At 34.2% G+C, this 13,859-nt stretch overlaps 1 protein-coding gene and 1 pseudogene across 3 annotated transcripts; one reads left to right on the forward strand and one right to left on the reverse strand.

The window, feature by feature from the left end:
• Nucleotides 1–2,728: 2,728 nt before the first annotated feature.
• On the forward strand, nt 2,729–7,855 carry LOC111006183 (uncharacterized; annotated as a pseudogene). The gene is made up of 11 exons (XR_015790354.1): nt 2,729–2,901; nt 3,013–3,116; nt 3,926–4,021; nt 4,110–4,897; nt 5,007–5,084; nt 5,234–5,558; nt 5,645–5,844; nt 6,156–6,232; nt 6,554–6,655; nt 7,199–7,382; nt 7,478–7,855. The product of XR_015790354.1 is annotated as an uncharacterized LOC111006183 (transcript).
• An 809-nt stretch (nt 7,856–8,664) lies between these two features.
• On the reverse strand, nt 8,665–13,514 carry LOC111006634 (biotin/lipoyl attachment domain-containing protein). Of its 2 annotated transcripts, XM_022278661.2 has the most exons (9): nt 13,256–13,512; nt 12,177–12,365; nt 11,236–11,303; nt 10,696–10,749; nt 10,066–10,320; nt 9,892–9,954; nt 9,177–9,245; nt 9,038–9,083; nt 8,665–8,896 (listed from the first exon to the last, which is right to left on the reverse strand). In XM_022278661.2, the coding sequence occupies exons 1-9, from the start codon at nt 13,287–13,289 to the stop codon at nt 8,835–8,837; spliced, it is 840 nt and encodes a 279-aa protein (XP_022134353.1). In that variant the 5' UTR covers nt 13,290–13,512; the 3' UTR covers nt 8,665–8,834. The 2 variants fall into 2 exon arrangements, with proteins under 2 accessions (XP_022134353.1, XP_087979404.1); XM_088123278.1 differs by lacking the exons at nt 8,665–8,896; nt 9,038–9,083; nt 9,177–9,245 and adding an exon at nt 9,551–9,628 and having other exon boundaries at nt 13,256–13,514.
• Between the last annotated feature and the right edge of the window lie 345 nt (nt 13,515–13,859).

A 13,859-nucleotide genomic window follows, 5' to 3' on the forward strand; every position in this document is an offset into this window, starting at 1 on the left:
TGATTCCTAAAAACGATTTTTTTATGTTTTCAGATTCAGAATTTGAAATTTTGAAGATGCAGAATTACATTAAAAATGATAAGAACTTTGATAAATATATTACTTCATATTATAAACTCATTTTATATTTGTTAAAATTAAAACATGTAAAATATAATGTATTCTAAATTATATAACCTTGTAAAATAACAATTATACAAAATTCATAAAAAAATGTTAATAAATTAATTAATATAAGTTTAGATTAAACTAAAATTTAGTTTGCAACCACCTCTAGTTTACAAATATATTACTAAACACATATTGAACAATTTTTTAAATTGAGATTCAATTACTAAATCTACTATCAAACACATATGTGAAAACACTGAAAACAAAGAATACAGCTATGGTTTTCATTGTTCTCAAATTTCTATTTTTTTATTATCAACCAAATGCACCCTTATAATTTTGTACTAAAAAAGGCATTCTTGATTCTTACTAAAAATGAAAATAATTTGCTTCACCTCTGACCCTAATGAAATTTTTTTTGACTGTTTACAGTAGTACTTTTGCATTACTATATATCTTTTTAGTACAACTTTATTACTATTTTCAAGGTTTGAATGAAATGTCGATGTCGCCAGATATTTCTACAAAAGTAATGAAAATACATGGAATTTTTTTAATTAGCAAATAAAACATGAATTGTAGCTTAATTAGCCTATAGTTGATCACTTTTAACCATTAAAGATAATAATATGACCATTTTACTCATGAAAATATCGATGGAAATATCCAAAAAATATTTTTTTTTTCTTGAATGAAGATTGATGGAAATTATTTGAATATATAAAGTAAACTTTAATTGTAAACTTTTGACTACTTTTTTAGTGTCAAACTTTAATTGTAAACTTTTGACTACTTCTTTAGTATCAAACTTTAATTGTAAACTTTTGACTACTTCTTTAGTGTCCTTCATTAATCGAATTCATTTGGAAATGAGATAATTACCTATTTCTCTTCTCAAATTTGAATTTACATATTTTTCAAATACATTTTCAATTCAATCATCAATCAAATTAAGTTTGTGGTTCTTTTGTTCGATTGTTAGAATACAAAGGGTCATTTAGTTCAACATATAAGTCTTATATGTTTGAAAAACCAACTTAACAAAAATTTCATTTACTACCCGTTATAAACATTGTTTTAGAACCATTGTAATTATAAATTAAAATGCAATAATAGCATAATAGCCACACATGATGAACATGCCAACTGGAGATTACTTGTTTTTGTTTGTTCTTATGAAACTTTTCATTTCCTCTTGATGATTAATTAGATTGGAGCAAAAGCATTTCAGTGTAACGAAGGTTTTCTTAGTGCTGCATTCATCTTTACCAATGAGAGCCTGTCAATGAAAATTATAAAGAGAAGAGGATGTCAATCGAGAGAAATTGTAAGAAGGCAATACCAAAGGAGGAGAGAAATCATAGAGAGAGCATCAATGACGTATGAGGATTCTAACTTCTAACTTAAAGAGGAATATATGCTAATTACCACGGTACCCATCAACAAGATAAATCATATGTTTTTATTTTTTACACTTAAAAAATGAAACAAAAGAGAATTATAGTAAATGAAAATATGTATTTATAGAAATATTAATATTTCTATTTTCTTTAACATTCCAAAAGTGACTTTTGGTTGGTCACTTGTATAAGTTTGTAATTTATGTCATTTTTATAAAATTTTAAACCTTATAATATATATATATATATATATATATATATATATATATATTATTTATACTACCGCTTCAAATTAAATTAGATAATGGTGTTTACAATTTACAAATTAAAAACAAACCAAAAAAAAGAATGGTTATATGGAAGAGGAAGAGTCATGCAAATTTTAATTAGGAATCATGAAACCTGACAAACTTCCTCTTTTGTAGCTATTTTACTATTTTAACTTTTCAAGATTAGGCCTACAGCCTACTAAGTATAGCAGAGGGGGAAGTGAAGATTTCCAGCAATTGAAAGGGTAAAATCGTAATTTCCTGAGCATTTACTAAACCGTCCGTCTTCGTCCATCAGAGAGTGTCAAAACCTCTCGCGTCTTTCATTTCCGTCAAATCGTTCTTTGGCCGTCGGCGAGAAGTTTTCCGTCGAGTCTAACGATTTCTTGTTTTTCTCCGGTGAGTTTCGTACATCTTTTAGCCTTTTCTTCAGTTTTGTTTTCAAGCAAATGCATCATGTTCATCTTCCACCTCCGAAGTAACTCGCATTGCGACTCTATTGTTTTAGTCAAGTCTATTTGATCATTCGCTGAGCATAATTTGTTAGCCGAAGATTTTTTATTTTTTTATTTTATGGTTTTCGATATTATTTTCTACTTTTCTTTGTACTCTACTATAGACGTGCGACGATTTCTTACTCAGGAGTATCTTTTGTTGAGTTTCGTACACCTCGCCTCTGCTTCAAGTTGTATTTTCAAGTATATGTTCATCTTGCAACTCTACTGTTTCTGGACAAGTATATTTAATCATTCCTTAGGCAACGTTGTTTGGCTGATTCAGACTTGCTCTCTTCGGCATTTTATTTAATTTGATGATCTTGAACGAATGCGGGAGTATGATTTTCGATCCTTAAATAAGATATATGGACTGTTATACAGTAGCTTCCTGAGATAAGTTTCCTTATTCTTGAAACCTTTTACTTATCGTGGATTTTTTCATCAATCGCAGATGGGCGCTGGGAGGAATACTCGGACCTGTACAATGCAGGAAAAATCCCTGCCTCTTTGTACGTTAAATGGCAGTGTCACCGCCAGGAATCTCGGAAAAGAGTAAATTGGCTGGAGTTATTTTTGGTTGCAAGCACAGCACAATGCAAGAATGTCTATCCGAACAATTGTTTGGTTTGCTGGCCACTTCCTTTGCTGATCAACCATTTATTTTCAAATTTTACTGTCCTTTTTTAATATTCAATAACAAATAGGTTTTGTGATACTTTTTAATTTCTTGAATAGGATTGCCGGCTCCACATTTCTCTTATGTATGAAATATCGATCCTGGTTTGCCTCTGTTTCTCTTTAACTACAGTGACAGGAGGTGATAAGCACCAAGGTTGCTCGTGTTTACAAAGCTAGAGGTCCTTCTAGGATCCTTGCAAACATTCACAAAAACGACTAACTTACCGAATGATTCCAACCAAGAGTAAGGTTAGAAGATGAATCACTCTTAGATCGGACTTAGAATCTACGATATACACTCCTAGATCCTAAGACGACTCACTCCAGAATTAGCTTGATCGATACTAATCCAATGAATCGGTTTAACATCAAACCTAAAGCAAGATTTGAAAGAAGCAACACCAAAAGTGTTAAGGAACAAAAGTTCTTGAATTTCAATATGTTTTAATCTTAAGTTATCCATAACAAGAGCATTACAAGCCTTTAAATAGGCCAAATGGTCGTTCAACATAAGAACACCAAAAGTTTTTCAAAATACTACTTAATGCAAATTAAAACTTGATTGCAAATCATTCTAGACACTTAAATGCGGATCAGAAAACGTAGTCATGCTTCAAATGGTCTTATCTATGTGCTGTAGGAGGCGCTTCACATTTGGATATGGTTTGACAACTTTTGACTTCACAAACTCCAAAGAGGTGCAATCTGCAAAGGCACCTGTTCACGAATCTGCACACTTTTTTTGTCCTCCGTGCCATCTCTCAAAATAGACAACTTTTCCCGTGCCATCTTTGCTCCATTCTCTTCTTGACTCATTGAAGTAACATTATGAATAAATTCGGGCTCAAAACTCTTTGTTGGTTCTTGTGCATTAACAAGCTTTTGAAGGTGCAGTGTGAAAGCCTCTTGAATCTTCCTTGCCTTTCTTGTAATAATTGCTCCTTTGATATATGTAATTGGTCACAAATAGATTCGTATATTTGAGGCTACTAGCCGAGGCAATCAGTATATTAGTCCATATGCTTGGACTGATGACGGTATGGATTATACTCCATATTCTGCACAGGTATCTTTATGTGTAATGGAGATGCTTCGTCTTGTGTAACATTGTTGGATGCTCATAATTGAGGATCTCTTACTATTTTGTTGATAAGGTTAAATTTAAGACCCGGATGCAATGCCACCCCTTGCTGGAAGATCAGTTTAGGCCTATCATTTCTGACAATTATTACGAGTCAAAGCTTTTTTGGTTTGAACTGGACCAAAGGCAGACAGACAGGTTGATTGCTTTATTTTCATCTTCACCAATCTTGACGACTGTTTCCCCATTGAACAGAGCGAGCAGTTCATTGAAAACTTTCCAAACTATCAATGTAAGAGAAGACAGCACCAATAGTTCGGTATTTTCTTCAAACATAAGTGTTACTTGTCCAGATTCAAAGAAAAAGTGGAGCTCCTTGTTCAAAGTCTCTCCTACTGTTGCGAAAGAGGATATTGAATTTTGAGAAACCAACATCTGAATTGAATCTTTCTAGTTCAAATCCTTCTAGCTATGGGTGGGAGGAGCCTTCTTGTACATCGCGTTCTTCTGAAGAAGAAAGTAAGTCTTGTGAAGCTCCCACCAGTGGTTCTGGAAGACAGAGAAATTGAAGAACCTGAATTCTTCATATCAAGTAATGAAATAGACTCTTCCTATTTTGAAGTCAAAGTTGAAAGTGAAGAGTACAAGTCAATTGCTTTGGAGGTGAATCTTCCTTATTCAAACCTTAAAGATGTAGCAGAAAATATGGAAGGAAATGCTCTTTCTAAGGGTGATGAAGAGATATTGTTTGAGGACACTTATGATGAGGACGTTCGAATGCATTGGGAGAGAACAGCGAACAATTCTTTAGGAGCCAATATAGATGTGAATTTGAGTTCTGATCGTCAGCTTGTTACTCAGGTACTTGAGCACCCTTTTTATGACACTTCTTTGTTTTGATCCCCAGCGTATGTACCAGTCTGTGTTTTTTTACTCTGATATATTCTTCTTGGTTTTCAATTCACTAAAGTTATTAGCAGAAGTCAGAGAGCTGAAGTTGTTACACGATAAACAAGTTCAGAAAATCAATTTACTGCAGCAGGAGCTGGTAGGACTTATCTCCCATGATGATGCTTCTATGTTATTCACTTCTGTAATTGTATACTCTCTTTAAATTGGAGTTATGCTAATTTGTTTACGCCTCTTTCAAACTTAATCTTCATGATTTACTAGAGGCTGAATTATGTTGCAATACAGGCTGGATCAAAAATTGAAATTCAAAGTTTAAACAGCCGGTGTGAGATGTTAGAAAGTGATATGAATCCTAAGAAAAGCAGCATGGAAGGAAAAGAGCTTCAGTCAACTGAAGAGATTCATGCAAACCTTGAAGAATCTATATTGATAGTGGGAGGTTTTGATGGTTCTTGTTGGTTATCAACTATGAATTGCTATTATCCTTTCAGGGATATTATGGAATCTCTTCCTGCAATGAAATCTGTGCGTTCACATGCCTCAACAGCTAAGTTAGATGGTGAAATTTATGTTCTTGGTGGTGCCAATGGAAAAGTGTGGTATGATACAGGTATTTGTTTGAAGCTTTTTCAGTCATTTATTTATGTAGATTCTTTTAACCTATTTTAATGATATTGTAATTTTTCTTATACGTAGTTGAATCATATAACCTAGAAAATCATCAGTGGGTTAGTCGACCCTCATTGAATCGGGAGAAGGGAAGTTTGGCCGGTGTATCTTTAAATAATAAGATTTTTGCAATTGGTGGTGGAAATGGAGTTGAATGTTTCTCAGAAGTAGAAATGTTGGATTTAGATGCTGGAAGGTGGATCCAAACTCCATCGATGAGACATGAGGTATTTCCTTACAAATGTTTTTATAACTTCTGCGAAAAATAAGAACTGCTAGATAAGTGTTCTGTTAAGCAAAGAAATGGTGTTGTGAAATTCTTATCTTTTATTCTTTAATTAATTTGTGTAACTTGTAAGCTTTTATCAGAGATTATGGAGCCACTAGTGCTTCCATCTTTAACGACAAGTAACCATGTTATGGCATTTACTGTAGTTTTCTATATGAAGATTTTACCTTTTACTCTTCCTAGTTTTAGATTACAAAGTTTCAGAATTTTGTCTCGAGGCATGTTCTAACAGAAGTCTAATTTAACTAGAGATTTGCTCTTGCTGCTGGGGAACTTAATGGCATTCTCTATGCTGTGGGAGGATTTGATGGGAAGAACTACTTGCAGTAAGCCTACATTCATTTTAGTATTGGATATGCATATGCATTAATGAATTCTCTGCTTAATTACCATCTTCGCTTGAATTGACTTCATTTTGGCTGTGTAATTTTTCCTTTGAGATGCTTGCAGTTTCACTTGCTATTTATTGAATCGTGGATGTTTTGAGGCATCGCTTCTATTCTCCTTTGCTCGACACTGATAATAAAATTAAATTTTTCGTCTGGTATTCCAAAAGAGTACACAGCCAATGATAATAAGAGTTTATGGAGTAGAAATTGCTGGAATCCCGTGAGAATTTGAGTTTGACATGATATCTTCTTCCTTAGGTCAGTAGAAATATTGGACCCGCGGGAGAAATCGTGGAGAGAAATTGCGAGTATGTCTACAAAGAGGGGATGCCATTGTTTGGCTGTACTCAACGAAAAACTGTAAGCTTTCTTGTCCACTTTACTTCGCATTATAGGCATGTATAGTTTTTAAAAGTTAATTATCAGTATTAGAGGTGAAATATCGGATTCTTTTTTAAGATTACATATTTTAATAATATTTTTTAAAATATGTTACGTGCTTTTAGTGAAATTTTCTGAGTATAAAAATCATTTATTTTTAGGAACAAATATAAAAAGGAAAAATATAATATATATTTTTTTAGTACAACACGTGGGGTGGGGATCGAACTCTCAACTTCTTCGTTGTAAATATATGCTAATTAGCTACGCGTTTTGACAAAAATATAATAATTAATATAAAAGGGTTTCCTGAATATATGATTTCAATTAAATAACTACCCTTTTACTTTATTACAAATAAAACAATTTGTTTTTTTCTTGAACACGTAAAACAATTTGTTAAACATACAGCGAAATTGACATTCATAAAACTACCGTACTTTTAAGAATATTGTATAAAATACATTAATTTCTTTTCAAACTAATCACCATCACGGAGGGGGTTTTTTTTTTCCTTTGCAGATATGCATTGGGTGGATACAGTGGAGATAGCTTCATCCCTACTGTCGAGGTATTTGACCCTCGTCGTGGTTCATGGACGATAACAGCGCCCATGAATGAACCGAGGGGCTACTCTGCTAATGCCGTGATTGGAGATACAATCTACGTTTTAGGTGGTACGAAAAACAAGGAATTTTCGGAAACGGTATGTCGTTTATAATTGTTGTTTCTGGCCCTATGGAACCAACCTTATTTCATGAATGAAAATGAATTTTCATTTTTACGCAAATCTTTCAACAGGTGGAGTGTTACAACGAGGAGCGAGGTTGGGAGTTGACCAACCTAAGGGCATTTGGCAAAAGATGTTTTTTCTCTGCCGTCGTCATGTAAGTTCAGAATTAGATGGTAGAGGAATATATGGGCGTTTTGGGACTAGTAAATAATGCACGTAAGAAAATTAAGAATTGTTACAGGTCATCGTTTAATGTGAATTTTTGTAAAAAGTTAGGTAGGTAGATGGCGGGAAATGCTTAATGGGTTTTTTGTTTGCAGCCTTCTAACTATCCCTTCTTTCTATGGTTACTCAAAACATATCCTTCGAATTTTAGTTTTGTGATAATATGGGGACAGTTTCATATTAATCGCATCATTATCTATCATATTGTATTATTTAATGGGTCTCAGATCACTTTATGGCGAAATGAAGGTTTTGCGAAGAGGAAGTATAGAGGCAGTGAAGTTTCGAAATTTAAAAATAAAAAACAAAAAATGTCAAACTCTTTTAGAAACGAAAATTTGTAACCAAAATTATCGAATAATAGATTATAATTTGGTTTTTTTAATTTATCTTTTCCTAAAAAAAGAAAAAAATCAGTGATAACAATTTTGTGTTTAGTTTACCTATATGTTTCTTTATTTTGCATCTACATTCTTAAAATTTGAAAACTAAAGAAACTAGTTTAAAAAAATTGTTCTAAAGTTTGACTAAAAAGTCAAATGTGTTTCTAAGAATTGATAAAAACATACTAAAGAAATTGTTTCATTTCTTTTTTTTAATTATGATGGTTTATTCACAATCTCTTTATTATATTTTACCCATTCTTAGAAACAAGTTCAGATTCTTAATTTAGAAATTGGTATTCATCTCTCAAGACCCCACATTTTCTTCCAGACACTGCATAATAACATTGTCTTTCTCCAACTTACTTCTCTCTCTATAACCACCTTTACTCCCTTCCAAATCTCATATATAAATCTCTTCACCTTTCTTAAACCAGGCGAATATTTCTCTATCTAAATGTTTCTCTATAACTTTTCTTTCCTTCCATCTCTTTCTAACTTTTGAAAAAAAAAATAAAAAAACAGAAAACATAAATTGCTATCATACAGACATGCTTTGCTTCTCTAATTCTTAGAAGGAAAAAAAGGTTCGAAAGATGCTTGATTTTTGCTTTTAAAATGCAAAGTAGAAAAATTAAAAACAAAAATTGGTCATCCAAAAAGCATTCGTAGGTTGATTAGATCTTTATTGTAATAAAACCCAAAAACCTACACAAAGTACGTATCAGCAATTAAGCCCCCATTGTGTAACCACATTTTTAGTAGAGACAGTACGCGAAAAGAATAATTGAAACCAGAAATCTGCAAACCTTGATCATCACTTGATTCCATGGAATGCTGGCAAGATAGCAATGAGGGGGTCCCCGTAGCCAACAGCTTCTGCAAACCAGAAATAAAATTAAGAGGAACTCTCTCAATAAACTCCAAGGTTGAAACTTGTTTGAGATTTAGAGGAATTTCGCAAGTCTAGGAATGTCATGTAACACTTTTTAACTGCCAGGATACATAGAATAAACATACCTCCTTCCCTGAAGAGAATCTGCAATACTTCTCCAGCCACGTCTGTCTGCACGACAACGAATTGAGGGTGAAAATTAGTATTAATGGATGCCATAGAGGTTTGGCCCAAACAATATTGCATTGGAAGGTTCACATATACCTTTACAGGAAGTTGAGTGCCAAACTGTTCCACATATCCAATTACTTGTCCTTCCTTTATTACGTCATTCTGTGCATGGAAGAAGCCACCAAAATGACTTAAATGACCAAACCATGAACTATGTGAATTGCTCAAAATGACTTAAAATGTAAAACTAAAATTGGGAAAGAATTTGAAAAGTCGTAAACATGTTATCATGAATTTTAGATAGTAAGAACTTAATTTCTAGCTTTATTATGAAGGTGGTTTGATGATTCATGCATCCCGTCAATTACACGTTTCATATGAACTGAGAAATCAGAAAATATAGTGCTAGTTTGAGATAGTAAGAACTTATTTACTGGCTTTATTATGAAGGTGGGTTAATGATTCATGCATCGACCGTCGTTTCATATGAACTGAGAAATCGGAAAATGCAGTTCTAGTTGCAGCAGCTCTAATAATTCGTTGACCTTCAAATCACAATTTTTTTATCAGTAGCACAAACAATCCCAGCTGAAACCGATTCACGCTTCCCCCCTCACCCGGATTTATATGTATCAAGAATAAATTGGCATGGCTATTTCAGTCAGTTTGATTTTCCTTTTCTCCCAAAGTATAGGAAGATCCAGACTATCTAAGGTTTAAATAAAGTGGCACGATCCTCTCCCCTAGATTCAATAATTTGACAGTTAAAAATGTTGTTGAAGATAAAAATTAGGCATGAAAGCAATACCTCTTTGCAGATAGGAGGCTGCTTCTTTCCTTTAACTGTCCTGCCCCTTCGGAATGTTCCGACCTAGTGAAAGGACAAGCAAAATTTGTGTTAAAATAATGCCAGGGTTTCTCAGATTTTCCTCTTCTTTCTTTTTAGATGAAGCATAACCGTACACATTAATGCATTACATACCGTAGGAGAAGATACTAGAATATATCCTTTTGATCCAGATGCCTCCAGAGCTGCTAGCTTTGATGACTTCTCAAAGGGAAAATTGGCGAAAGGAGTTTTTTTCTCTGGAGAAGATTTTGGAGGTGCAGGTGCAGTAGGAGCAGACTCAACCATGGGTTTAGATGGAATTGGTGGGGGTATTGTTGGAGAAATGGCAGACATGGGAGCTTTTACGACTCCAATATTACGCTTCAAATGCATTTCAAACTCTCCAACCTATAATAGATAACAGAAGACAAATCGATACAAGTAAAAAATGAATAAACTACATCTTTATGTCCCAGAAACTTAGTCCAAGAGAATTCAACCAATTCAAAATGCATCTGTTTTTTCATTGGTTGAACAACCATGTAATGTAAATGTCATTCTAAGAGTCTCTTGTACAGTGTTCTTTTCATTCTTTTTTTTAGATTGGTATACTGTAAGAGGGAATTGAAGAAGGAGCGATGCTGAGGAAGAAGAAGAAGACTCATCAACTCCGCTTCGCGTTCTTTTCATTCTTTTGAAAATTATGATATCAGGTGAAAGATAAACTGAAAAAACTCTTGGCACTGCATGGCTGTCTAAATATTTAAAAGCATTGTACTACACCTTTAGTTTTAGTTCAGCGATCTCTGTTTCATCACAGACCTCCAGTACCAATGCCTGATGATTTCAAACAGTAGATAAGTCAGTTTGATTTGGAATGATCGAATGTAATTGTTCAAAGACAATATTACTATTAAGAAACAAATTTTAAATGATATCATCAGATTTCAACTGCAACATTTAACTAACCAACTGCTGGAAAAGAATATTCGAACTTCACAAACTCTAAGAATGTCCTTCGGAAATTACTGACAAATACACTCAGCAAGAAAAAGAAAACCCTTTTTTGATATAATGGGCATAATTCCAAGGCCTTTTCCATTCAGCAGATGGCCACGACACTCTAATTCAGTACCATATTGCAAGGTTCATCACATGTGTATATAAACCATGAAGGAGAAGTGCATAACATATGAATTTCAGCAAGTTTCTTGTCATTATAGTTTCAGATGAAGTTCTACTGGTTACTAATGGAAACCCAATGAAAACTGTCTGCTATTCATTAGGAAAAAAACGGGAACACAAGATTAAATTTGAACTCACTTCAAATCCATTAGGAAATGTTGCATTTGTTGCAGGCTTCTTCTGTACTGAACTTTGGAGTACGCTATCTGTTGATATCAAGTTGAAGGTTTAAAAGCCAATAAAGAATCTACCTGAATAGTTGATCAATGCCTATATATGTTTTCAGTGCAAAATATACAGAACCTTCAATAGTTGTAGTTAAAAGAAGAATAGTAAAATTACAACTAAAAGACCAAGATGTTCACCAAGGATGAAACACATGATTTACTATTAAAGTCATCTTCAGTAAGGGTATGGTTTCATTCTACTTAAGTAGGAGTTCGTCCTTAGCACTTGGTGCGTTTGACATACCTGACAAAGAAGTATATGAATATTTAGTAAGGCCAGGTTAATTTTGGAGGGGCAATTTTGTATTTGCCTGCATGGATTTCTTAGAATGAGACCGAGCCCTAGAATAAGGAGCTAGTTAGAGACAGAGAATTCTGTACAAGAGGGGAGGGAAGTGACAAGGGTTGTTAGGGAGAATCTAGTCTTGGATGGGGGAGACAGCATGACTTCAATTTCCTGCCTATAATTGTTCTTAAAACCAGTTTATACCTCTAGTTTTTTCCTTAATGCAATAGAAATATGGACGCTATTTTACCCAACTGAGCCTAACGGTATAAGTTTATAAACTAACGAATAGGATGCATATGATTAAACAAATTGCCACACCAGTATCTAGCATTAGAAAGCATAATATTTGCAGGAAAACTTATTGATCCATGTTGTAGAAATTAAGATTTAGTCTATTTTTGGCACCTAAACTACACAAGTTACAAACAACATTTAGCCCAAACCTTATTGTGATAAATTAACTATAATGGATAAGAACAGCTAGCGCCTGTCAAGTCAGAGGAAGAACAGAATTTACTCACAGAACACAACCATAATGAAACTTCAACTACAATAAATCTTACCACTGGGTTTTGCAGTTTCAGTAACTTCAGGCGTCTTTGTGCACAATACCACTGTTCTCTTCTGGTTTGTTGGAGTATGGGCGGGCTTACCAAAAACTGATAGTCCTTGAATGCACGACGTATTAACATTAGACACAGAAATTTTACAAGGTTTCTCAATTAACTGGAGACGTGAACCACCTGCCAAATCTGGAATCACACAGAATAGTATGCTCGTTATAGAAACTCATGGTGAGCTGTTCCTTAAGCTAATCTTTGACCAAGAAAATGAAAACAAATAAATAAAATAAAAAACAGAAAAATGAAGAGAAATAATAGAAGTTCGATGAAATTCCAAAGATATTGTGCGCTTATCTATAGGTTATATATCCCGGCAACAAAGAGTGACGATGAAAGCGGCAATCATTAATGGTTTCTTTTAAAAAAAATTAATCCAGGAACCGTGAGAATGTTATAATTTCAACAACCTCATTAAATTGTAACACGTAAACTTTTCTTTTGAATCTTTCGTCCTCAGGTTGTTGACAATCATAGGCCGAAAGCAAACATTATCTCTATATACACAAAACTAAATTGCAAATTAAGGTATGCTTCCTGCTACCATACCAAGGCTTCCGAAAGAGAATACAAGAAAGGCGCATCCTCCTCTTGAAATAATCACAAAGAATTTCGTTTAGAACACTAACAATCACACGCAATGAGCAAACAAGCCTACACTAAGAACTCCGGTTCCACGTTGATAACCGTAGCTCAAAATAACTAAATAGTCAAACGAATCGCACACCAGATCCGGAAAGTTTAAGCTACATTCTATCGCCGAAATGCGAGTTCACGGAAGGAGGAGCTCGGCTCACTCATAGTTCAACATTGCAACTACGAAATAATGCACTTACGTTTCAAACAATCTGCTCAATCAACATTTTCAATCGGCGTTCGATTTAACATCAAACAAGAACAAGTTCGCGACAGTCACCAAAAGCCTAAATCATTACGCAACGAAACCAGAGCACTGAAATAAACTTAAATTACATACAAGCAGAGAGATAGAGATAGAGATAGAGAAGGAGAGAGAGAGTTACAGTGAAAGGAGCGAAGCGTAGCGGAGGACTCCATGGAAGAGGTCAAGAAGCGAGCTCGAAGGCAGCGGAGGAGAGGAAAGAAAGTTGAGCAAAAAAAGAGCTGCGAAGTTGTGTGGAGGCAAAATCGAGGGAGAGAGAAGAGAGAAAGGAGTTATAGTACTATCCAGTTGTGAGTTGTGATTCGTCACCGTTGGAAGATGTTATGCTTCGAAATTTCCGCCCATTCTCATTAGTTTCTCCGTGAAATGGTTTTAGCTCTCTGCTTCCTCCCCTAGCGTGGCTTTACGCTCATGTACTTGGGTTATGATCAGGTACCTGCAGTCCCACGGTTACTATTTATGTATCCGCAGGCCGCAACTAAGATCCAATTGGGCCTGTCCCGTGTTTCCAAAGCCCATTTTCAATTACTGGGCTCCCAACGAAACGATATCAAGTCCAAAAATTTTGATTTTTTTTACCGAATTAGTTAATTAATTGATTTTATTAAAATCAACAAAATTTATTCAAATTGAATCAACTAACAATTTCTAGTTTTGTAGTTTACGAAACATCTATTTGTTTGGTCTCCTCTAGTATGTTACATATTTTATATGTTTCTTTTTGT

The sequence above is a fragment of the Momordica charantia genome (assembly GCF_013281855.1).
Source record: "Momordica charantia cultivar OHB3-1 chromosome 4 unlocalized genomic scaffold, Mcharantia_2.0 BLBB01000004.1, whole genome shotgun sequence".
NCBI classification, from domain to species: domain Eukaryota; kingdom Viridiplantae; phylum Streptophyta; class Magnoliopsida; order Cucurbitales; family Cucurbitaceae; genus Momordica; species Momordica charantia.

What these genes read in the sequence shown, in the direction of transcription:
- LOC111006634 (XM_022278661.2), bottom strand. Translation starts at nt 13,289, where the DNA reads ATGGAGTCCTCCGCTACGCTTCGCTCCTTTCACT. An exon ending in AGCCTCCTATCTGCAAAGAG is followed by an intron (nt 9,246 to 9,891) that starts GTATTGCTTTCA and finishes TTCCATGCACAG; the next exon opens with AATGACGTAATAAAGGAAGG. An exon ending in GATTCTCTTCAGGGAAGGAG is followed by an intron (nt 8,897 to 9,037) that starts GTATGTTTATTC and finishes TCTGGTTTGCAG; the next exon opens with AAGCTGTTGGCTACGGGGAC.